Source organism: Musa acuminata, chromosome BXJ2-11 (assembly GCF_036884655.1).
Source record: "Musa acuminata AAA Group cultivar baxijiao chromosome BXJ2-11, Cavendish_Baxijiao_AAA, whole genome shotgun sequence".
Taxonomy (NCBI): Eukaryota; Viridiplantae; Streptophyta; class Magnoliopsida; order Zingiberales; family Musaceae; genus Musa; species Musa acuminata.
In genome coordinates this window covers 29,873,610-29,899,047 of record NC_088348.1, presented here as the reverse complement: position 1 = coordinate 29,899,047, position 25,438 = coordinate 29,873,610, and the positions used below count along the sequence as shown (strand labels likewise).

At 37.9% G+C, this 25,438-nt stretch overlaps 4 protein-coding genes across 8 annotated transcripts; 2 read left to right on the top strand and 2 right to left on the bottom strand.

The window, feature by feature from the left end:
* Nucleotides 1–969: 969 nt before the first annotated feature.
* Nucleotides 970–5,879, top strand: LOC103971994 (shaggy-related protein kinase alpha). Of its 4 annotated transcripts, none has more exons than XM_018820686.2 (13): nucleotides 970–1,271; nucleotides 1,407–1,481; nucleotides 2,716–2,906; nucleotides 3,042–3,134; nucleotides 3,370–3,429; nucleotides 3,597–3,869; nucleotides 4,128–4,202; nucleotides 4,450–4,506; nucleotides 4,595–4,735; nucleotides 4,829–4,879; nucleotides 4,965–5,060; nucleotides 5,154–5,418; nucleotides 5,519–5,879. In XM_018820686.2, exons 3-13 carry the CDS (start codon nucleotides 2,793–2,795, stop codon nucleotides 5,599–5,601), a joined length of 1,308 nt encoding a protein of 435 aa, XP_018676231.2. In that variant the 5' UTR covers nucleotides 970–1,271; nucleotides 1,407–1,481; nucleotides 2,716–2,792; the 3' UTR covers nucleotides 5,602–5,879. The 4 variants fall into 4 exon arrangements, with proteins under 4 accessions (XP_018676231.2, XP_018676233.2, XP_018676230.2 ...); XM_009386171.3 differs by lacking the exon at nucleotides 1,407–1,481 and having other exon boundaries at nucleotides 976–1,271; nucleotides 5,154–5,237; nucleotides 5,316–5,418; XM_018820688.2 differs by lacking the exon at nucleotides 1,407–1,481 and having other exon boundaries at nucleotides 971–1,232.
* A 553-nt stretch (nucleotides 5,880–6,432) lies between these two features.
* Nucleotides 6,433–11,591, bottom strand: LOC103971993 (uncharacterized). Its single transcript, XM_009386170.3, has 5 exons — nucleotides 11,337–11,591; nucleotides 10,110–10,464; nucleotides 9,424–9,528; nucleotides 9,300–9,347; nucleotides 6,433–6,934 (listed from the first exon to the last, which is right to left on the bottom strand). Exons 2-5 carry the CDS (start codon nucleotides 10,374–10,376, stop codon nucleotides 6,695–6,697), a joined length of 660 nt encoding a protein of 219 aa, XP_009384445.2. The 5' UTR covers nucleotides 10,377–10,464; nucleotides 11,337–11,591; the 3' UTR covers nucleotides 6,433–6,694.
* A 1,019-nt stretch (nucleotides 11,592–12,610) lies between these two features.
* Nucleotides 12,611–13,033, bottom strand: LOC135627593 (galactinol synthase 1-like). Its single transcript, XM_065133718.1, has 2 exons — nucleotides 12,869–13,033; nucleotides 12,611–12,790 (listed from the first exon to the last, which is right to left on the bottom strand). The coding sequence occupies exons 1-2, from the start codon at nucleotides 13,031–13,033 to the stop codon at nucleotides 12,611–12,613; spliced, it is 345 nt and encodes a 114-aa protein (XP_064989790.1).
* Nucleotides 13,034–13,688: 655 nt separating this feature from the next.
* On the top strand, nucleotides 13,689–18,436 carry LOC135586511 (small ribosomal subunit protein bS1c-like). 2 transcript variants are annotated; one of them, XM_065132277.1, is made up of 8 exons: nucleotides 13,689–14,070; nucleotides 14,375–14,650; nucleotides 15,425–15,505; nucleotides 16,650–16,931; nucleotides 17,006–17,116; nucleotides 17,199–17,285; nucleotides 17,620–17,726; nucleotides 18,172–18,436. In XM_065132277.1, the coding sequence occupies exons 1-7, from the start codon at nucleotides 13,756–13,758 to the stop codon at nucleotides 17,719–17,721; spliced, it is 1,254 nt and encodes a 417-aa protein (XP_064988349.1). In that variant the 5' UTR covers nucleotides 13,689–13,755; the 3' UTR covers nucleotides 17,722–17,726; nucleotides 18,172–18,436. The 2 variants fall into 2 exon arrangements, with proteins under 2 accessions (XP_064988349.1, XP_064988348.1); XM_065132276.1 differs by having other exon boundaries at nucleotides 18,115–18,436.
* Nucleotides 18,437–25,438: the final 7,002 nt, after the last annotated feature.

The following is a 25,438-nucleotide window of genomic DNA, read 5'->3' as shown; positions in this document are numbered from 1 at the left end:
AAATAAGATAGAATAAACAAGTGCTCATCGATAAACTCTATGGTATTTTTCCCAAATGACACGAGAAGAAAAAGAGTTAAATATTTTTATTTTTATAAATATTTAAAATCTTAAAATATTTTTTTAAAATATCGAAACTAAAAATATAATTAATTAGTCCCTAAAACTAAACCGTCGATCTCTTTCACGCGAGCCGAGGCAATTGTCTCCGGTAACCCCACTGATCTCACCGGGGGGAGCCGCGATCGGCCTCGCAACACCGCAGCTTTTGCGCAGTCAAACCGGCACGCAAACCGTGGGTTGACCGGCCCCCCATCTTGTTATTCGAGGAAACCTTCTTCCCTCCCGGTCTAATTAAGATTCGGTAACTCGACCGCGAGGTAACATGACTCGTAAGTCACGGTATATTTATCCGAACCCCTTGTTCGCCCTACTCATCAACGTTACCTGCCTTTTGGATGGTGGTCTCCATCGGACCCACCTTAGGACCAACCCTACGTAGTTTTCCAGATTCGACACGTGGGGGTCCGCCAGAGAGCAGCCACAGCCGGTTTGAGAGCCCCTGCGGTTGCCACCAATCATTGCGCCATATCCCTAAACTAATTTGCCGAAACAACCCTCGACTTGGTGATTCCCGCGGTCATCGCTTTAGGCTAATCTCCAGCCGTCCGATCCTCCATCGACGACACCCGTGACGCGAAGCCGCTCTCTAAGACTGTTTTTAACCGTCTAATGTCGATCGAGCGACAGGGGCAATTTCACTATTCTATATTTCTATTTCTAGGACGAGATGTAATTAAGTGAAAGGACAAAAGCAACTTAGTCATTTAAAATATTCAATATTTATTAGCAGAAGAAGTTAGCATTAAAATAATATTAAAACACGTGAAAATAATAATAATAATAATAATAATAATAATAATGTGGTTAGGAGGTGGTTGGAATCAAGTCTGAACGGTCAAAGAAAGAGTACGTTTGAGCACTCCGAAGAGGCTTTGCCTTTGACTGTCATCGGGAGAAGAGAAATCCATATACTACCCAAAAGCGGGACACGGGATGCGATTAAAGCCCTCGATTTCTGATCTCAATCTGGAGCCGTAGCAGAGGGAAGAGAGGAGAGCCAGAAGACCAGGCGCGGCGAGGAGGGAGGGCGATCGTTCGCCGTGCTTTGGGTTTCTCGGATCCGCTTTTGATGGTCATCGCGGTCGATTGGAGCGGCGGGCCTGCATGTCGTGAGCATTTTAGTTCTCTGCTGGAGAATTCGTAGATCGGTTGGTTTTTAGAAACGAATTGTTGGTTGTTTTAGTTCGATTCGTGTGTCTGTTGATCAAATCTGGACACTATTTGCCTAAACGTCTGATTTTTAATCGATTTTGAAGGCATTGTTGTTGTGTCTATCATTTTAGGAGCAATAGGTCGGGGGTTCTTCTCGCTTCTGGTTGGATTTCGAAGGACGAAATTGGTTTACACGCGTTTGTTTGGTTCGTGCCCTGAAAATTATTTTTTGCGCTGATCTTTGGATTTACTTGACGGGACAAGAAAAAAAACAACTTTTGACTATTCGGGAGCCTTTTATTCGCAATTTGGAACATTTTTGCTTCATAAATGCATGTTTTATCGTTGTACGTATTGATGTTATTCCTTTTAAATCGGTGATGTTCTTAGTCTTTCATCAAAATCTTCCTTTTTTAACAGGTATGTAGTTTCTGTGAAGATTTTAAAGAAAATGTCGCTGTAGTCTTCCTGAAAACCTGAAAAATCGTGAGATTAAAATAAAATTGTTGATGCAGTCTTCCCGAAAAAAAATGGTGATGGTTGAGGATTAGTTTAGAATGCTTTAGCGTGTCTTTGTGCTACATTTCTTGACAATTTGTAGTGCACTAGGCATGGTGAGGTTCGGCGATTTACTTTGGAGAGCGAAATTAGCATTTTTTATGGGTCATTTGGCTTTCCATTTCTTTTCTGCTACAAAGAAGTCGATTCTGATGTAGTACCAATGGCTCTCACTGACGAGCGAGTTACACCACGAACATCAAGGATGATTTCTATGAAATACCCCTTTCTATCTTGTTCTTCATGCATGCATTTATCGTACATTGGGTGTATGCGATTGAGATCTTGTCGTGGATGATGTGCTTGAGACGGAAGCTCAATCGAATATTGAACGTTTTCTTTTTTATCAAGATAAATCTGTGATTTTTTATGACATTTTGAACAATATTTAGGATTACTTGCTAAATCTCTTTCAGTAGGCTGGAAAGTGCATGTCTGTTGTTTAGTCATGGGACTTGCTAGTTTCGTGATTCGTCTAACTATGCTACTATTGGTAATCTTGGATGCAGCTTCTTGGCTGATTAATGTAGATAATACTAATGGCATACTCTCATTTGCTCTATGATGCACTGATGATCATGCCTTACTGAGCAACTAGAGGATTCGAGGACCAAATTTCAGTATAGCTGTGTTGTGAATGATGACATGATATTAATTATTCCTTTCATGTATATTATTTGTTCCTAATTTTATTGTTTCTAGGCTGCATTCTTACTCGAGCTTTCTTCTGCAGACTGATTTTTTTTTTTTACGAACCTTTAATAATTGGACTTGGTTTGTCTTACATGTTTTGCTGTAAGTTTCATCTGTCAAATGAGATAGTTGAGATATTTTTCACATTTTTATTATGCCTGTTGATATTTTTCATATGTTTGAAAACAGGTAGATGTTATCTTATTCTGAGAAAGGTGCTTAGGGTAGGTTGTAATTGGATCCAGCTCTGTTTCTGTTGCAAATAGATGGCTTCAGTGAACATGGTGCCCTCATCAGGGTTGAAAAACACCAGTGGCACTAGTCTTGGTATGGACAAATTGCCACAAGAGATGAGTGATATGAAGATAAGGGATGATAAGGTAGATGATCAGCACCTGTTGTGCCTTTGACATGTGATGTCTTTTCACTGTGGCAATTATTTGAATAAAGTTGCCTATATGACAAATGAGACGAGCCACATGAATTTTTATGACTGATTTGATGAACTACTGCAGGAAGTGGAAGCAACAGTGATTAGTGGGAAAGGGACAGAAGCAGGTCATATAATTGTTACTACTATCAATGGGAAAAATGGTCAACCAAAGCAGGTAAACATAATTAATGAACACAAAAGAAGTTGAGGACATAGATGTTGTCTTTTTTTATACAAAAAGATATTTTGAGTTTCAAGGAGTTATGAAGGAGTAGGCTATCTATGCTGGCCTTTTAGTAAAATGGATTACAATATTTAAATATCTCTATTTGTTTTGTTGTGTTTATGTTTGCTAAATTTTTTACATATTCTGCAAACATACTCTTAGAAACTCTTGATTTTGATTGCAGACTGTAAGCTACATGGCTGAGCGTGCTGTAGGTCATGGATCATTTGGGGTTGTTTTTCAGGTTGGTCTTGTGATATATTGGTCAACCAAATTTCTCATCAAGTTCATTATAAGACTTGAAAATTCTAATTACAGACCTTTGTTGGTTGTACCGGAAGCATGATGAGAAATTTTGTATGAGATTTATTTGATTATTTTCTCATCTTTCTGTTTTTTTCTTCTTTGTAGGCCAAATGTCTAGAGACAGGTGAATCTGTAGCTATAAAAAAGGTTCTTCAAGATAAGAGGTACAAGAACCGTGAGCTACAAACCATGCGCCTTCTTGACCATCCAAATGTTATCTATTTGAAGCATTGCTTCTTTTCAACAACTGAGAAGGATGAGCTGTATCTTAATCTGGTACTTGAATATGTACCAGAGACAGTTCATCGTGTTATTAAACACTACAACAAGATGAACCAACGTATGCCGTTAATATATGTGAAGCTGTACATGTACCAGGTGGGTTTAGCTTGTAATGTTATTATTTTTAGCTTTTCATCAAGAGTATGTTTTGATCTTTTACATGTTATACTTTGTTGTCATAAAATGGTCTGTAATAATTATATGGATTTGGCTTTGTCCTCAGTTTAGTAAGTTTGTCATATGCTAGCAAGACTAGTGCCAATTTTCCAGTTATTGTCTAGATAATATTGTTAAACTGTAGTTTTAGTGTACTTGAAGATCTGTTGATACAGTTTATTATTCTATTTGTAACAGATATGTAGAGCACTGGCATACATCCATGGCTGCATTGGGGTGTGCCACCGTGACATTAAGCCCCAAAATCTTCTGGTATATACTAATCTGATTCTTTTTCTTAACTTACTGCGATTCATATTTTATTTTAAACCACCTGTTTCACATGAAAGTAATAAGAGGAGTTATATTTTTCTTGCATTGCAAATTTTATAATGCAGTTTTGTTGTTTCTTTACCTATATAGAAGCAATAATAAATACTTAATTTCTGTTGTGCTTTTGGAACCAGTGATATACAAAGTAGTGGTGTTCTTTACTAATTGTTCCCTCATTTTGGATCAGGTCAATCCACATACTCATCAATTGAAAATATGCGACTTTGGGAGTGCAAAAGTGTTGGTAATATGCTTCATCCCCATAATTGTGGTCAATATTTAGACTAATCTTTTTGCAACTTCAATGCTGAAAATTTTTCCTGCTTTGGTAGGTAAAAGGGGAACCAAATATATCATACATATGTTCCAGGTACTATAGAGCTCCTGAGCTTATTTTTGGGGCAATTGTATATAAGACAGCAATTGATATCTGGTCTGCTGGTTGTGTTCTTGCTGAACTACTTCTTGGGCAGGTAGCTAAGATCTTTTTTTTTAATGTGTCTAGGATACCTTGCATATTATTTATGTCATTTATTACCGATTAAATTGATTTGTTGTCCAAACAGCCTCTTTTTCCTGGCGAAAGTGGAGTTGACCAGCTGGTCGAAATAATTAAGGTGTGTGACTGTTTTGTGTTCATGATTTGGTATCAATTGCTAATCCTCTCGATTGCCCTTCTCATATGTAATCTTGATTTTGCAGGTTTTAGGTACGCCCACAAGAGAAGAAATTAAATGCATGAACCCAAATTATACCGAGTTCAAATTTCCACAAATTAAAGGTCATCCTTGGCACAAGGTACACATCGGATGAATTACTATATATACTCACATTACCTTTACTTATCTTTTATCTGTAGTGAAATCTATTTGCATTATCTGTTTTAATCAGATCTTTCACAAGCGAATGCCTCCAGAGGCTGTTGATCTGGTATCTAGGCTTTTGCAGTACTCTCCAAACCTTCGATGCACTGCTGTGAGTACAGAATGCCTTTATCTGAATAGACAATTGTGGCATGTTTATCTGATCCACTTTTCCTTTCCTTTGATACAGTTAGAAGCACTAATTCATCCATTCTTTGATGAGCTTCGAGATCCAACTACTCGCTTACCAAATGGCCGTTTTCTGCCCCCTCTTTTCAATTTTAAGCCTTACGGTGAGTCTTTGTTTAAATAGTAATAATTGTGAAAAGAATGCTTTTCAGTAATCATCTGTTCGAATCAGCAGATATTAATTTGCTTCCTTTTGTCAATTAGAGTTGAAAGGAGTACCATCGGAGATTGTCACGAAGTTGATACCTGAGCATGCTAGAAAGCAATGTGCCTTCCTAGGATTATAAGGTTGGTTCTACATTCCTTATATAGTAAAGAGGTGTGCTTCCAATGAGACTAGTGAGCTGATGGAGCTTGTGATCTACCGGTATGGTGAGATCGATCGGTAAGTTGGAGCATGTGACATAAAAAAACCTCGTAGTCTCCCCTCTTTGCAGATTAAGGAGTGGTCGGCCTGTCTCGGAAAGACCTCAATGGTTCTGTACTAACTACGCTTTTTCTGACAGATTGTAACATAAATATTGCTATGTTTTAGCTTGTGAATTATGGACCAAAATTGCTCTTCCGGACTCTGGTGCATCATGGCTTTAATAACCGTGGTAATGTTTGCTATCTAACTCTTGCATCCATGCATCTTGTAAACCATCTTAAATGCTTTTGTTCTATTCCAACCTTGACAAAAGAGCAAAACTTTCTTGTGGTCTTTGAGCTATGTTTTTTTTCAGTGAAAATTTAAGAAGAGGTGGGAAGAAATTGGTCATGATATAATTTGACTAAAATGAATTTTTCTTGACGGCAAAAATACTTGTACCTAAGTTTGTGTTCATCCTTTCTTTGGCCATTGAACTCATATCAGGCTCTTTATCTTTTTCTGTTTCCTGGCTGGTATCATCATTGTGCAAGAAAAACAACAAATTTGAAGGGATGTCATGATGATGTATTATATTCTATATTTAGTCGACTCTATTATTGTTGCAGGAATCTTAATTCTACTAACGTGAAATTAAGTAAAGATAAGCATCTGCACTATGATGATATAAATGAGTTGGTATGATTTGGATTGGCTGATGAGGACTTTTGCGACAAGATCGGGTTTGAGGCTTACTGCAGTCGCTCTATGGTGAATTTTCATGAGCAAGATATAATCATCAAATACACACACAAACAATCATCTCCTTACACCTATGAAGGGAAGACCAACTTAATCTGCCGTCTTCATGGACATGGATGAACACAACACGGAGGAGTCTCTCCGGTTGGATTATGTTTGTTTGCCATCACCCAGCTCAGGATGCCATAATTATCATTCAAGACATACACTGTTTGAATCAACATTGCATGCCGAAAGGTCCAAATCCGGGAGACACTTTGGATACGATACTAGTGCAGCGACACGAGCACTTTCAAAAGGGAAGCCACAAAGTCCATCTGTGTTTCCTCATCGATCGTCAAGAACATGGGAACGTGTACAAAGAGTGACTTGATTCCGTTTTGTTCCGCGAACAGGAGAGAGTGGTAGTATACAAAGTTGCACACGAATCGACCAGCGTCATCCGAGGGTGTTATGTTGTATCCCATCTTTGACAAGGCCTTCACAATTTCTTTGACGGGAAGGGAAGTCTGCAACAGTACAGAAGGAAAAGACATTAAAATACAGAATGAGATAACAGAAGGATAATGAAATGAAAATTTCTCAAAAGATAATTGTGCTATCACTCATGCCTGCAAAATTCTACAAATTTGGCCATTAAGAAAAAAATAAAATAAGACAAAGTTTATGGAATTATGTCTAATGCAAGATAGCAAATTGTTGTAAGAATAATTTAAGTCAACACTTAGCCTGAAGAGCAGATATATGCAACATAAAGTCATGAAACAACTCAGATCAGCTGAAGTTTTCATGTGACATCTAAGAATTGTGTGATCCAGATGCAATAATCCGCTAGAGGATGCATTCCTCATATTTATGATTATTATCAAATAAAGGAACTGTGAATTTTAATGAAGTGTCTTTCAATAACATAATTGTTTACCAGACATCTTAGGTACAACAAAGTGCATTCAACAACATGATTGTAAAGGTAACACCTTAAGCTGTGATCTACTTCTGTCAAGTGTCAAGAAAATTAACCTTCATAACTAATCAGAATCTCAAACCAAAACAGTAATTCGAATACATATAACATCATCAACATTCTAAAATTCATGGTTCGATGATCTACATATTTGTTGACTCATGTCCAGGGCACTGAATGGTACAATCCTTACTGAGGTCACCAACCTGCTCAAATAAAGTGGATTCAGGTTGGTAAAGGATGGTAAATATGGTAACCTCCACCATGTATGGCCATCACTCTAGCTGCCAACTTGAGACCCAAAAATTGTCTCAAAGAATCCGAGTTCCCCTCTCCTCCCAAATGAAAATGGAAAAGAACAGGTAATTTCTTTTAAAAGGATCTCATATCTGATGGTGCATGCCCAAGAGAAATTTTCAATTTTCTTATCCAAAAAATTCAACCCCTTTTCTCCGCATGATAAAGAAAAGTAAAAGAAAGGAACTCATATTTGATGGAGGAAAGGCTTAACTGGGTGTAGATTGCCTACTTTGGAGCCCGATATACCAATTATAAACACTTATGGCTATTTAGTAATTTCATTTGGCATGTTGAGAAAGTTAAAAAGGATTCCAGGATATATTATACAGGGTGAAGCCTCAGGATAACTGTGAACTTTCTATATTTGAGGATTGTAGTAATAAGAACGTATCTATGGCATCTCTGATATACCATAATTATGGTATAAGGATGGGTCAAACCTTCAGTTTGACTAACTTGTAGATGCTGCCATGATTGATGCTCTGGTGATTTATTAACGTGGAACTGAATCACATAGCAATCTAGATGTATTACCTCATTTCACCTGAGCTATGTGGAACCTCTCACCTTGCAACTGCCCCTTAAGGAGTATTCATCAGATAGGTATGCCCATCCCCTTGTGGCCGAGTCATTTCTCTCCCTCTGTTCTCTCTCTTTCCCCCTATCAGGGCTCCTTGTGCTATTTGACCTTGCTGCCCAGCCTGATAAATGCCACCAGCCCCTTCCCTTCCTCTCTCTCCAGTTACAGCCCTCTTTCTTCCTTTCTCTCCCCCCCATCCTTCCACAATTCCTCATGCAAGCCCCTCCTCTTCCTTGCTCCTTGCTAGACCAAATCGAAGATCTAAATTGGAGCTCCAAATCTCAACTGGACCAGATATAAATTAACATTTCACCTTGGCCGATTCAGTTGGGAGTGGAATTGGACATGGGTTGGTTCAATCTTAATCTGGAATCAATTGATTTATAATTATAGCCTTAAATGTCAAAACCTAATTACTAGAATAGACCAATTACCTTTTACAATGAACATCAACTAGCAATGTGGGACTAGCCAGGTATCACCAGTGCAATTTTACCTCAAACAAAGAGAACATTGATATCTATGAACTATTTTAAAGAGCTAAGAAGAAAATCAACAAATGTAGAAGAAGCTGTTTGAAACAAGAGTGAACAGATCCACTTGTTTGTGTCCTCCATTAGTAAACACACATTTAAATTACACAAAATTGTGTGCAAATACAAATGGGGGAAAACAGCTTGATTTGATGTAGGTACATACATGGGAGAAGCAACAGAACTAACTCTAGTTGTAAACAAGAATGGTTCTTTGGAAACTTATAGTGAAAGATACTTTCATTGATTGCACGTCCCTCATAATATTCATTTGTTGTTCAATAATTGTAAGTATTACTTAACACCCACCCTTGTATCTTATCATGATAAGTTGATAACTAGTATTAAATCTGATATGCTCTTGATTAAAGTAACTCCTAAAGATCCAAATGATGTGAAGATGTTTCTAACAGAGTGCCCGCAACCTGAAACAAAATACTAAAACAAAAACTTGTCAATTCAGAAAGTCATACAAAGAACCATTATGGTCAGCATACCTCTCGGACCCGTGCAATGCTTCCATCAGAATATACAACTGGGACTCTCTGCAAGAAGAATCCTACTGTAAAAGTATTATGTAAAAATAAATGATAACTTGCACAATGAAGAAGAGCATTAAACCTGAGGCTTCCATCCCATCTCATCTGGACATCGAAAAGTAGCCTCATTGACTGCTTGATTCTCTACAGCAAACCTCGTAGCACCACTATTTACTCCAAGATGCAGCTGATGGACCATAAAAAAAGAGAACAACTGTGTGAAAAATACAAATTTGAAATAGAAACCAGGTTAAAATAGAGAGTCAAAATGACATGTCAAAATATCCTCTGAAGTCCAAATACATAATTAGAAGAGAGAGAGAGAGAGAGAGAGAGAGAGAGAGACTGCCGATCAAGATGCTAAAGATAGTATTGGATGCTAAATGATTGAAAGACAAAGCAATCAAGTCATGTAGTCATCAAACAATGAATAGCTAATATCATTTTCATCAAGTTCAAATAGATCTTATAATTTAATAGAAATATCACAGTGTTCAAATCTGGATCCATTTAATTTGCTTCATCATAGTCATTATATGGATGGTAAGTTAGTTACTGAAAGTTGAAAAGGCGTTCCCAGTTCAGAAAGCTCCCAACATTGCGAGGTGACTCTCAATGTACACCGACTTACCTCTAAATATCGAGAGCTACTTTAAATATTATACATAGCCAGACCAAAGATATAACTATTAAATATGTTCCAATAAATACATTATCACTATTCCTGTTTTAAAAAATTAGCAGACAACGAATGAGTGAGTGATTTACCCAGATAATTTGCCCTCCGTTTGAAGTTTCATTTCTTTGCCCAGCCACAGCAAGCTGAAGTGTTTCATAAAGTTGAGTAAGTGCCCCCTCTCCAGCTGTCTCAAGAACATTGCAACTGCCAAGAACAAGCCCTTCAGGTAATCCTTTCTTTTGCATGAACCCCTTCAGATTTCTGACAATTATTTCTGTTGGATTCTCAGATACCCCATGAAATTTCTTAAATCCAGTAATATGAACAGTAACCACTGATGGCCCTTCAGAACCCATTCTTCTTGATATTTTAGATATAATCGACTGACTAAGTCTTTATTTGTGTATCAATAAGTTAATGCTTCGTCGAATTGACCAAATGTACCTACAAGAAGAAGCCCAACAGCTATGTTCAGAGACATTTCATAAAAACTGCAACCAGAGGTCAGGAAAAAAGCCAACATACAAAAACACGAGAAAAGTCCGGTGGTGAATTGTGCCACTAAAGCCAATAATAGAACATGTAAATAGTCTAAAGGATAAAAAATGAAATTAAGGTAACATCCTCTAAAACAAACAATCCTTAAAATGAAATTAACTGGCTCCAACTAGCAAAAGAGATCAAGTTCAACATATCAGTCAACCAAAAAAAGCCCCACTTCATTTACTAATCTATGATAAAAGTTCCTCTTTTTCGAAAACAGAGATCATCAACTTGGCCACAAAGTTGATTTGCCAACTAAAAAAAGGGCAGAACAAATCATTACTCACTTGTGGTGCTACATTCGCCAAACAGTCAGACCACTCGTAACTTTGGGGACAACTTTTTTCCGGCTATGCTATCATAAGAATCAGAGGAGTAAAATCAACCAAACAACCATCAAGAAAGAAACTTTCACACCAAACCTACGAAACAAGCACTCTCATATTTCTTCCTTGTGGTAAATTGATCCAAAAAAGGAAACCCCAGCCTACTAGAATCCGCTGAGATAGCGACCAGTATCCATAAAAGAATCATAATAGACGTCAAAAACTAATTAACCAATAGATCAACCATAGAACTAAATCTCTCACAAACACTACTTAACTCCGGCGCACTACAATCCACGTAGACAGCGACCAAATTCCAGAGGAAAAGAATCATAAAGACAAGCAAGTAGAACGATTCACACAAAGAATAAACATGATACGCAGCGATGGTATCCTACTCCAACTCAACACCAATCAATCGATCAGTCAGTCGTAGACAGTTCTAACCTTTGACCCTCTGATGATCGAAGAAATGGGGGATGCGAAAAATCCGATCTTTTTATGCACTAGACGAAACTGAGCTTCTTGCGGTGGTGATGACGCAGATCAGAGCCACTATCAAACGGAGTGACGGCCTTTTTCTCAGAAGACAAAGAACGGCATAGGGATTGGGGAAGGGATCAAAGGGATGAGATGAGATTAGATGGGGATGAGGATGGAAGAGATAGAAGCGGAAGGGTACAAACACGCCCTTCTCAAGTCAAGTCAATCGCTGACGTGGTGATTCGTTGCCTTCTTATCTCAGTTTGTTCCGCTGCCTTGTACTTAATTATTTCTTTCTAATCAATTATCTCAATTAGTGCTGCATTGACTGCTTATATATATATATATATATATATATATATATATATATATATGATACATTTTAATATATATATATATATATATATATATATAATCATGTAGATATGGTATGCAAATATAATAATAATAATAGATTTGTTCCTATTTGTTCAATTATATTGATTGGTAGTGTCCATGTGGATGGCATGAAAATGGTGGCAACGGAATGGGACAGTTTCGATAGCAACCCGCTGCATTACCTCGCAGCGCTCACCGTTCATTTCGTGGTCCCCACGCGCTGGTCATATATCCACCGACCGGATTGGTTGGTTGACTGAGTGCATGCTGTGGCCACCCTGCGTCGTCTCCACAGTTTAATGCACGTAAACAGAGAACACTAACCATCGAGGCCTCACTCATGTCTTCCTGGCGCACCTCCGTTGAGACATCGCCCGCACTCGACGTGCTACCCGAGTCCCACATGCTTCAGGAGCAGGTGAGATGGAAGACGAGTTGGCTTTTCTATGACGACGGCCTGAAGCTATCCGATAAGCCTCGATCGTTTTTATCCATGCGGTGCTGGTCATTCTCCGGGTGCCTCCACAGCATGGCCAAGACCAGGTTATAGATCAACGAGATCGGCTTGTAGATATCCTTAAAGAACATGTTCAAGAAGTCCTATAACGATAGCACAAGAGAACATACACATCACTTCAGTCTCTGCAAGACGCCAGACTTGAACACTGACTAGGGAAACATATTATACTGCAGAGTGGAGAGTAGTAGCAGAGGCCTGCTCAGCGAAGGGGGTAACGGGGGTGCTCTTGAGGGTGGCGAGGAGGGACTCGCAGGTGGCGATGCTGGGCTCATGGACAAACATGCCGGCGTTGAAGTAGAGAGATGGCGGCGGGCCGAGCTCGTCCGTGGGCCACGCCACCCTATCCGGGCATTGCTGGCATTAGCCGAATCTTGGACTGCGGCGTGTGGCTCCACTTCTTCTCACAGAAGCGGTCCATCACCGCGTAGAACTGCCCGTCCGGCAGGTCGAACAGGTGGTCGATGTTCTCGTGCACCTGTATGTCCGCATCCAGGAACACCATCTTCTGGTGCTCCATGAACTGTAAGCAAGCCGGTTCACTCTGTAAAGTGATCGTACAAAAATAAAGGCGCGATTGAGAGAGAGAGAGATGGGTTGCCTCCCAGATCCGGAGCTTGGAGTAGTTGATGACGTAGTAGTCCATGGCAAACTGGGTCTGGCTCTCCGGCGGGTAGACGGGCTCGATCTCGCGGATGATGCAGCCCTGGGAGGCGAGGAGGCGGCGGCGGCTCTCCGGTACGTCTGGGAGGACCGCCACCACCATGGGGTAGGCGGATCCCACCTTCCGCAGTCCCTTCGCCAAACCCACCGCTCCCTTCACGTAATCGCCATCACCCGCCAGGAACGTCACGTAGGCCCTAGATGGCTCCCCTTCCCGGCCGCCTTCGCAGCCGCCCTTGCCACCATCTCCGGCGCCATGAAACCCGATTTAAGACGAGCAAGAGAAAGAACAATCCAACGAAGGGGAGAGCTACGAACACACAGAACCGACGCACCTTGAGATGGGTCGTAGAAAGGTGGGGTTGGGGTTGATTAAGTAAGCAACGAGAACATGGGTCCCATCGCAGACATGACAGGTGACCCGGCGTTCGTTCTCGAACTATACACGGAAGCAACAGAGGGCGCCACGCATATGCCTATACGTCGGCCCCACTATTCCAGCAATCCTTGGTACATTTCCCACCTGAATCAAGAACCGTTGTTTTACACTTTAAGATTGTTATCCATCAATTGACGGCTCAGATTTCTGTGACTGTATTGATTTCCATTCGTAATGCGCGACGAAACGGGCGACGCTGTGTTGTGGCGACGCATTGGGCGGCTGCCGTAAGCCCAAATGGGTTTTGTTTGGGCCTCCAGTCGAGGGTTTGTATCGGGCTTCTGCTCACCGGTTGCAGAAAGAACCGGAGCATATAGAATCGGCCATGGCGATGATGAGATGACAGACGAATAGAGAGAGAGAGACTAGGTAGCAAGCGAAAGGAAATGGCGGCCTTGGCGCCGCATAGCTTCTCCGCCGGACTCCGGTGGCCGCTGGTCTCCTCCTCCCCACTCTCTCGGCCTTCCTCCGCGGCCGTCCCCTCGAAGCCGCCGGTGAGGCGCTCCTACTGCCACGCCGCGGTTGTCGCCGGCACGTACGCGCTCACCCCCGCCCAGAAGGAGCGGCAGAAGCTGAGGGAACTCTTCGAGGAGGCCTCCGATAGGTGCCGCACCGCCCCCATGGAGGGCGTCGCCTTCACCATCGAGGACTTCCACGCCGCCCTCGACAAGTACGATTTCGACTCCGAGATCGGCGCCAAGGTCTCTCATCTCTCTCCCTCGCCCCCTACCTACTGGCCTTAACTTATCATGATTAACGGTGAGGCTTGTGCCTATACTTTTGTACATGATTCAATGCAGAGGTTATTGTTTTGGGAGTTCATCGCGGGAGTATTTGATACAAATTAAAGGGAAATAAAGATAATAATTTGATATTGCTAACCTCAATTACCAATTATCTTTAGTTTAGCTGCTGTAATTCCGCGCATGAAGCTTTAGGCATGTGGTTGCAGATCTTCGTAGTCCATCCAGGTCCAGTTGATTGATCAATTGTTCTATTTTCCAGGTTAAAGGAACTGTCTTATTGACAGATGCAAATGGCGCATTGGTTGATATCACTGCAAAATCTTCTGCCTACTTACCTCTTCAAGAAGCATGCATTCACAAAATTAAGCATGTGGCTGAAGCGGGCATATATCCAGGATTAGTTGAAGAGTTTGTCATAATTGGTGAGAAAACTGCGGATGATAGCCTGGTTCTGAGCCTGCGGTCTATTCAGTATGGTCTTGCATGGGAAAGGTGTAGGCAGCTTCAGGCCGAAGATGTTGTTGTCAAGGGTCAGGTGAGAATCTTGCACACTGCACCGTGTTATTTCCTTTTGACAAACTACGAGGCTGCAGCTAATATAACTTAGTCCCTAATTTTTCTATGTTATGAATAGTTTCAGTTATATTTATGGCTGCAGCAAATTGGTGATCTCTAGATTCTCCTAGAGAATTATTGTATATTATTATTATTATTATATTTACATGCTGTTATAATTGATCACTGCTGCACTGGATGTTTCTGGTTCAGCCATTTTGTTTGCCTATTATGGTATTTTCTGTCTACCTTGTTCTTTTGTGGAACTTATTTTTAGTCACATACATATTTCTATGGAAATGGTTGGTTCTCTCAGCATTTCTCTTAACAGCTGATGTACATGATAACAAATGCAAATAACTGATGGAAAGGGTAATTAATTTTCTTAATCTGTAGTTCATGAATTCTTTGGATTCTTTAGTTCAAACAATGATGTTCCATCGATTTGAAACCAGTTGTTTTTTCTTTTTGTTGATTGAGTAAAGGCTTACCTCTATAATGCTATGTAGAAGCATGGGAAAAGCACCACACAGAATCTGGATAATTGACAAAGATTAGAGATTTTTTCTTGGAGAAGACATGGTACTCCGTTTAAGCTAGTTAATGCATCAATGCCCATGGTTTCAACTAAATTTATGAACTATCAGCAGATGACAATCTATACAGAGTCCTTATCTGATAAGAATAAACTTAGTTTCCTATTTACTATATTGATTTCAGTTTACCCTTCTGATACTGATTTTCATAACTGTAGGTTGTTGGTGGAAATAAAGGCGGTGTTGTAGCCATTGTAGAGGGCCTTCGTGGTTTTGTTCCATTTTCACACATATCAACAGTTAGTTCCCTTACTTTCATTTTTTCTTGTTTTAATCTATTATTGCTATTTACAGGGACCTTAAAGTTTGACCACTATGACTATTGCAACGCTAATCAACTTTCTGCTTACAAACTGGTCTTTAAGTGAATCATCATTTTCTTTTGCTATCTGGTGGTATTCCCTCATCATAATTATTTTTCTCTTTTTGCCCTATCACACACTTGATCTTACCTGATAATACATGTCATAACATTGTGCCTAACATTGTACTTCAGAATATGTGCACATATGTTTTCTTTTGTAATTTTATGATACTAAAAATATTAAAGTAAAAGAAGATAAAAGTCAAATTATTAGCTTGAGAAAGTGTTTTAGTTTTTTGCCATGATAAAAGAGCAATTAAATATGTGATAACAACTTCTTGATGTTCCATTGAGACATACTATGTGGATGAGATTTCAGACATGCTTCAAGTATCTTTTGCAACAATGCAAAGATACACCACGGAAGAGAAGAATAATATTGTCATATTAAATGAACAATTAGAAAAAAGTTGTCAAGAAGTCTCACATGTGAAAATATTAACCTTTAATATCATCATATCAATTGTTATTTAATATCTGTAATAAAAAGGCTTGAGAATCATCTGAGCCATATCCAATATGCTAATATGGATCTGACAAGATACTTGGGGTGCACCTGGTGTACTCATTTTTTATTTTATCTACTGATAAGTATGAAGAAGAATCAAAGTGCAAGATATTAAAGAACAATTCAAGAGTTAACTGTTAACAAAGAAGTGTTGAAAACATATGCAGACCCCAAAACATGCCCACAGCCCGGGCACAAATAGTCACCCAGTGTGCAGCTTAGTTATTCCACGTCATACAGCTTTATGCATATGTGACTATATTTCATGGATTTTAGCACCATGCCTTCAACTTCTGAGTGCAGGAGGGGCTTTTCTGCTATTTTCAACAATGTTGATTACTAACCTCTTAGAGCTGATCCATTGGTTTCGTCTTTTCTTTTATTCTGCCTAATTTTTCAAGTTCAGCCATTTTGATTTGAGACTAGTAGTTTTATGCCTTCTAATAGACCTGACAAGTAATGTTAGTGTAACTAGTTGCTTGTTGATCAATGTGTCCTGTAAATAAATCAGAAATCAACAGCAGAAGAACTCATTGGTAAGGAGCTACCCCTAAAATTTGTGGAGGTTGATGAGGAGCAATCTAGGCTTGTTCTCAGCAACCGCAAGGCCATGGCAGAAAGTCAGGTTCAACTTGGTATTGGCTCGGTGGTCTTAGGAAGTGTCCAAAGCCTTAAACCTTATGGTGCCTTTGTCGATATTGGTGGAATCAGTGGTCTACTCCATGTTAGCCAGATTAGTCATGATCGTATCACAGACATCTCAACAGTCCTGCAACCTGGTGACTTCCTTAAGGTACTTTATTTTACTTATTTCCATTCATTTTTTCAGCTTTGTTATCCTCAAACATTTTTTTTCAATGTTACAAGGTAATGATACTGAGCCATGATCGTGAAAGAGGCCGAGTAAGCCTTTCTACTAAAAAGCTGGAATCCACCCCTGGTGATATGATCCGGAATCCTAAGCTTGTCTTTGAGAAGGTAGAACTAGCTCTAGGTTTTCTTTTGTACTTGCTATTTAGAAATTGGCAGATGCTGACTCTTTTGTTGTGGGTTGCATCAGGCCGATGAGATGGCTCAAGCATTCCGGCAGAGGATTGCCCAAGCCGAGGCCATGGCTCGTGCCGACATTCTAAGATTCCAGCCTGAGGTACTCATCGGGTGTTGATCATTTCTCATCTACTTAAGACTAAATGAACGAGAACCTGTTTGTGCCAAACAATTTTACTTATATATACTATGTTTATGTAAGAGCATTTAAAATGAAGCTTCTTTTCATAACACAATTATGATTTCTTTTTTCATCTAATCACCTTTTTGGTTTTCACAAGAATAATAAGCTTTTCTTGGATCTAGGGTTACTTGTTATCAGTTTGGAGCAGTGTTCTTATAATTCTTACAGATGCCTCCCTCGTGTCTGTACATAGTATATCGTCTCAAAATATTCATTTGACTTATTATTGTTTCTTCGTTCTATTTGGCAGAGTGGTTTGACTCTCAACTCTGAAGGAATTTTGAGCACCCTCACATCGGACTTGCCTGCGGAGGGTTTGGACCTTAGTGACATACCTGCGTCAGAAGTGTAAACAAGGTATGGTTTCAAAATAAGGTTTTATACGGCTTCATGTTTCATATGGAAGCCGGTGAACGTCCATTATGGTTTCTTTTCAGGAGTTTTTACTACATATTAGAGACACTATTGTTTGCACGAGTCAAATGAGAGTTTCTTGGCAAGAGAGAAAAAAAAAGGAGAGAAAATGTTGTTTATCTGCACTCTCCCGTTGAAGTGTTGTGAGTTCATCCTATTTTCTACTGATAAACGTGTTCTTAGTGTGAAAAGATGGAGAGGACAATATTTTTATTTTATTTTGGTGGAGAGAATAAAAAGGAGTGAGGGGTTTTCTGGGCGATTCAGACAGGAAAAATATGACGAAAAATAATCTGAAGAATCTACTCATAGATTTGGAATTTTTGTGCAGCCATTGCGACATGCGTATGTACTCCACAGGTGATGTTGGCATTGATGCCACTTGCAGATCTTAACAGGGCGGCGATCAAATATAAGCACGGATCTCTACACTTAATGGATGCAGATCATGCCTTGAAAGTTCGCTGCCTTGTCCGTGGCCATCGGCGGATTTCCTGGACACAAACCGGAGCGGGGTTCTTCTGGCACCGGCACGGCTCTTAAAGGTTTTTCCCAATCTAATATTTTTCATGCATCTCCAAGCTTGATGGATCAATGTATACATTGGGTAAAAACTTCAACAAGTAATCTAAAGATTTTGAGTTTGTAGGAAAGTATATGCTAAACTATATATATATATGGGTGAATTTTCTAAAAAGGTGAAAAAAATATAAAGTTTTTTTTTTTTTAAATGATCATTCCTCGTCGATGATCGCAATGGTGAGAGCATGCCCCTCCTTTCTCATGGATGGTTGGTGACAAGGAGGGTGCACGAGAGGCTAGGTAGCCCCTCCATGGCTAATGACAAAGGTTACGGGCAAGGGTGTGTCACTCCCCTCCTTCCTTATGGCGGCCAACGACGAGGGCATGCCCTCTCCTTCCTCGTCAATGATCGACGGTGAGTAGGGTGCGTGAGGAGGTCACACGACCCCTCCCCCTCTTTTCGTTGTTTGTGATCAACAATAATAAAATTTTGAAACTTAGAGATTGTTTTTGAGAATTCATCACCAATTTTTGGTGGGAGATATTACTACTGTTTTGTTAATTATTATTAATTATTTTCCAGCCATGCATCTACTATTGTTCACATAGTATGGATCAGCCCATAAAATGCCCGAAAGCCCATATAGTCTCATCTCCTCTCTAATATATGCTTCATATATTAGAAATGCTTTGGTGTATATTTGATCTGTCCATATTAAATCTTTTTAACAAATTTAAAGTATATTTTGTATGACTAAAAAATATACCATTACTTAGTTGTTTGATTTATAAGCTCAAAAAGAAAGTTCATTCCCCTGTCAAACTCATATCAAATTCAAGATTCATACTTTTAGCAAATGACTCACATAGAGTTTCGTTTGTAGAACCGAAAATAATATCATTAATATAAATGTGAATAATAATAAAATTATTTTTAAATTTTTTGATAAACAATGTAGTATTAATTTTGCCTTTAGAAAAATTATTTTCGATAAAAAATGAGCTAAGTCTCTCGTACCAAGCCCTTGGGGCTTGTTTCAATCCATAGAGAGCTTTAGTCAATTTAAACACATAATTAGGGAGATTATCATTATCAAATCTGGGAGGTTGTTCAACATAAACTTCTTCGGAAATAAAACCATTAAGAAAAGCACTTTTAACGTCCATTTGAAATAACTTAAAATTATTACTACTAGCATAGGTAAGGAGGATCCTTATTGCTTCTAGTACCATAGGAGTGAATGTCTTTTCGTTTAACACCCAAATAGAAATGACTCTTTACGGCTTTCAAGAGGGTTACTCTTTCATTTGTCCTCCCTTTTTCAATGGGACGGACTACACTTATTGGAAAACTCGAATGAGAGTTTTCTTACTTTCTTTGGATTTGAATTTATGACACATAGTCGAAAATGGATTTGAAATATCTTCTCTTCCAATGAACCAATTGAATGATTTGGAGAATAAGATGTTTTTTTTAAACGCAAAGACTATGAATGCCTTATTTTGCGCTTTGGACAAAAATGAGTTCAATCGGGTTTCTTTATGCGAAACGGCTTTCAACATATGGCACACTCTTGAAATCACACACGAATGCACTTCTAGATTTAAAGATTCGAAAATTAATATTTTAATACATGATTTCGAACTTTTTCAAATGAAGCCGAGCGAAATCAATATATAATATTTGTTGCCATTTGTTCAAGAGTAACAAGGTGCATCTTTTGTTTCAGGGCACCTGTTAGTATCGAAATTGATCATCAATCCATGTCATAGAGTTAAGCTAATCGAGTCCACTTCTTCACGATGATCAGTGCTAACTCGACAATAGGATCTTTAAGGAGGTTAGTAAAACTAGTATCAGAGATGTATCTCGTATAAACACTTTTAACGTTTAAGTAAGTTTAAAATCTTATACGTAATCCGAAGTGAAGTTTTTCTATCCTAAATTTTCATTTATCGGATGGTGTGATGAATATTTCTGGAATAAAAAATATTTCAAGAAAAAGTATTTTTCACCTCTGACTTATGCTGATACAATATGTTTAATATCATCCCTATCAATAGTTGCTAGGTTGCAAGTTGCTGCAGTGCACGAATTCTTTACATGATACTAAAATGGCATCACCAATCAGCTTTTGAGCCTTTATGGACTGTTGTCTTCACTCATCAATGCATGGCAAGAGTTCCTCCCTTCTTTCCAGCCCAGTGAGAATGTCAACAGTACGAGGTTGGGTTGTACTGCTTGTTTGATTCTTACCATAGCATGGTTCCTTTCCAGGGACTCGATTGTCTCCCTCAGCAGATAGTTTTACCCACCACAACTTTTGACCTTCCAAGATAAACCTAAAAGCTTCTCCTCCTCCTGTAAAAGCTCATTGATGTTTCCAAGTAGACATGTTTCAATCTTGGCATGGCCACCACTCCAATATGGCAAATTTAATAGTCTTAGAGAAAACAGTTCTAAGTTATATTGTATATTGGATTAAATAATAATTCAACTCATAAACTTAAAGATTGTATGTTATGGCTTAACCCTATTATATAATAGTAATAACTCTTTTAAGTTTCATTATGTGTGAGGGAATAAAAGATTTAAACTCGTTACGTATCTTAAACATTCACTCAACTATATTTACTCGTTATGATGTGAAAGTCTTAGAGGTATGGTTCAAACGTAATTCGATTATTTTAATCTTTGACAATAGGAGATTATTATTTTTATTCATCTCAAATTTTTTTGATAATTCAAATAAAAAAAGGATTTAGTGTGGATAAGCAGATTCCATCAATCAAAGTGTACATACATGATGATGATGACATTCATTTCAACCTAATCAAGTAGTGGAATTGACAACACAGCAGCATTTGAGAGTAGAGGAGGATAGATAACTAAAACATGGCAGCCACCTTTTCCTCCATGCTTTTCTCTTTCCTCAACACCCCCTTCTTCACTTTACTGCTGCCTCTTTCTCATTGACCTTTTTGCATGCTATCCCATTTCTAATCACATTCCAACAGTAGCCAACCACTTCAAGTTCTTTTTGGAAAGGCTTTTACCAACCAGAATCAAACCAAATGGCTTCTCCTCCAATAACATCTCAGAACATACATCCTGTAGAGAGGCAAAAAGGTTGGTGGTCACATTCCGAGCTGCATCATCTTGACGAGGACATGGATTTGATGTTCCAAAGTGAACACGATCCGAGGAAAAGTGGCTTCGTATCTTCCTAAATCTCTGAAAGGATAAGCCACAGTAGGCCGCACTAGCTCGAGCACTTGAGTTGACACTCACAACGCTGAGAAGGTCATAATGGATTGACCTCAGTCATCTCGCAGGCCCCCGAGTTGACCTGATCTCTCCATGGGAGAGATCAGATGACGAGGGGAGACGTCTATTGCCGGGTAGGCACCGCCGCACATACACGTCGTCGCCGTCCATTACGGGGGTACGAGGAACGTAAATTAAGATCATAAAATTATACATCTTAGATGGAAGGATATCGATTGATTTAAGTTTTATCATGCTAATGCTATTGGGTAATTTAATTTAATTTAATTTAATTATACGAAGGTATCAACTAATTTAGTCGAGTCGATAAAAGTTTTGATAATTTATTATAAGATTTTGAGCTCTAATCTCGTATTCGTTATTTACATGGTATACAATTTCGAATTGTATCACTCGGTACGAGCGGTACGTACCGATCCGATGACATACCGATATGTCGATCGCTCGCTACTGGACGAACCGTGCTACAGTACTATAGTGGTACACTGTAACAGTACTACAATATATTAAGAGGAAATAGCTCAATAAGCCTTGGTGTATCATTCGATACGTCTTGATGTACCGCTCATTATGCCGATACCGTACCATACCACCGTATCAAGCCAACCTCGAAATACCGATACGGTATGATATTGCATATATTGATTATTTATCCTTTTTTATAAAATAAATTAACCTAACCTAATTTATGTTTCAGGTATTATCTTTTAAGAAATAAAAAAATATATTGAATTGGTCGGAGGATAATTTTATTTAAGGACAAAAAAAACTCAAAAACACTTTATCTACGAACTTTTAGGGCATATTGTCAATACTAAAGTTAATAAAAGTGATTAACATAATTCAAAATCCAAATTTTAGGGCATATCAAAGCTAAACTCATCTTTATCTATCAACTAATAATGATAGTTGTCCCTTATTGAAATCTCCAAATGTTTAGTATATTATTATTAAACAGGTGATACATCTCAATCTGGAGTCCACATGTTAATGATTTATACGTTATTTAATATAATATTTTGATTAAAAATAATAATATTTTAGGTGGTATAGTGCTAACAACACTAAATAAATATAAATTCTATTTTTGAATCAAAATAAACATCAAGAAAATTGATATGGTCACACATAATTTCACATGTACCACCACATCCTCATGACATTTCCTTTGAGTGAGTTCAGACCATCCATACTCATAATACACTCATGAGGATAACCATATACCAATAACAAGCTTCTAATTCTTTGTCGTTTTGGCTAATTTGATACTTGGATAGGTCCTATTAGATACTTTTTGTTAATCTAAGTAGCTAAATGAATGATCATTCACCTAATTTGTATAATAAAAATAATACGGCAATGAGATGACATGACAAATATTTTATCTTAGAACATGTTGACTTCAACATCTTCTCTATCTAGTTTTTAGTTTAAAGACAACATATATAGAGTCAATGCATTCCCATTATTATTGGATTCGGATCAAACAATCCATGTCATCGTTGAGCTCAAGTGAAAGTGAAACCTAATTAGTGGCTGTGTTCGTCGAGTGTACTCGTAGAAATGTCCGCTATCATACTTGAGTATGTACTCGAAGGTCAAAAGACGCACCAAAAAAGTCTTTTGAGCTACACAACGATGACTTCCTCGTAAGGATAGAGATTGTTTGGTCAAAGATGCTTCACTTAGTTGAGATAGAATGGAGGAAAAGCACACTCCGTGTTTTTTTTTGGCCAATTCACCGTCATCAAATTCTTTTTCGATTGTTGTCATGCTTCATGCCATTTTTCTACTTCCAATGGTCTCCGAGTTCTTGTCCTTGATAGGAAGTTCTTAGTTCTTTTGAGGTCCTCTTTTTATTATTTATTCGTTTAAAAGTGAAGATGAGAGTAATTATTCGATTTTAGAATATTTTTTTTATTAATATTTAAGATCCTTACTAACTAAACTAAATGATATATATATTTTTTTAATTCATCGAATGAGATTTCGGATAATCTATTTTTTACAAGTGTATCTCATATGTCATCAATGTACCGATATTTTACGTATAAAAAAATCAGATAATCTTTACCGTGTGTCTCTCGTATATTATTAATATTTTAAGTATCAATTTATCATACGAAAGCTCAAAATCCTCAACTTCAGTTTGATACATCATTATTTTATATACTAAAAATTATAGATTTTTGACTTTCGATCCTTAGGGTTCTCCCAAAGTTTCTTAACATAATATATATAATACAAGTATTAATTTGTGATTTTGTTATGCAAAAAAAATGGTAATTTACATGACTTGGATTATGCACATTTCCACAAGGAATAATTGGAGAATTTTGTGCCATCAACCATCATTTACTGATTTGGCATGATTAGAAGACTAAGTGTAGTAAATCGAAATATATCAAACATGTCACAATCTTGTAAGGTTTTTGTCTCATACGGAATATAAAGCCATACACTAACATAATTGAAGTGCTTCATGCCTGCATAATAATTCATGTCATGTGCTTTCCATCTCCAAGGAAACATATACAACTCGTCTCTCACCTTCCCAACCCAACACCGATGCTTAGATGAAGGGGACAACTAAATTGACAAGATTGCTCACCAAACCCATGGTTAACTCATCCAACTATCGTGGACTCTACGCAACATCATTATCAATCGATCGTATTCAGGTTAATTACATATTATCCTTGTTTTACTAATAAAAATATAATAATCAATAATAATAATAAAAATTTAACGTTTGAGTTAGTGGTAGCGGATGTCGACACCGTTAGGATCAAAGATGATTGTGGCTGAGAAAAGCTACGACGAGAGGTGATGATTGCTCAATAATTACGTCGATATTAATGTAGATGCATAGTTATCCTCGTCTCTCGTTGTCGCTCTCCTCGTCCACAATACTCACCTATGGTCCCAAACAGTTTTGCCATCCGACTCTAACAAAGTCGTCCATCACCATAAACTAGAATATTAAAATTATTTTTTTTATCTTTTATTTTTATATTTTTATTAGTAAAATCAATGGTATTATGATAAATGGATATAGATATTTTTTTTCATAATTATAGAGATGTCAACGTAACCTTTTAAATATACAGACTAGGATATTAAGAATAACTAACTATAGGAGATAATTTATAATTAGAGAATTTTTTGATTCATAAAACAACTAGAAAGGATCATTTATAATTATATATTTATATTTGTCTTAGTCAAGATAAATCATAGAATATTAGTGATAAGAAAATAAGAGAGATAAAAAAATATTTTACTAAAAAAACATGATAGCTCTTTTCTTAGATGTTTTGCATGTTTTCAATGCAAAATATTAACGCGATGTAACGACTTATTATTGTCGCTTATGATATAAAAAAGGATGACTTAAAAAAAAATATTATATTAAATAACGCACATATCGCTCACACATTAATAATGTTAAATCAATAAAAATATTACAATTATCACTTTAAAAAATAATATATAAAAATATTATATTAAATGATGTACATAACACACACATTAAAACATCACTTGTGCAACAACACAATACGATACACCGAACAATTAGACGTCTCAAAATTTCCTTTTGCAATCTCAATATTTTTTCTATATTAATAATTTGGAACCAACATTTTTTGCTTTGTTCTTAACATTAAATGTCACAATTATCATCATATATGAATCAGTATGGTGTGAAATGAATTGAAGGCATTTCAATCCATCCTCTGCTGTAGACGTCTCCCTCACACTATTCTGTGGCATGCGATCATCTAAATAAACGCTGCTGCTAAGCGCATGATTGCCTTCCCTGTTGTCTCATACGGTACTCGGA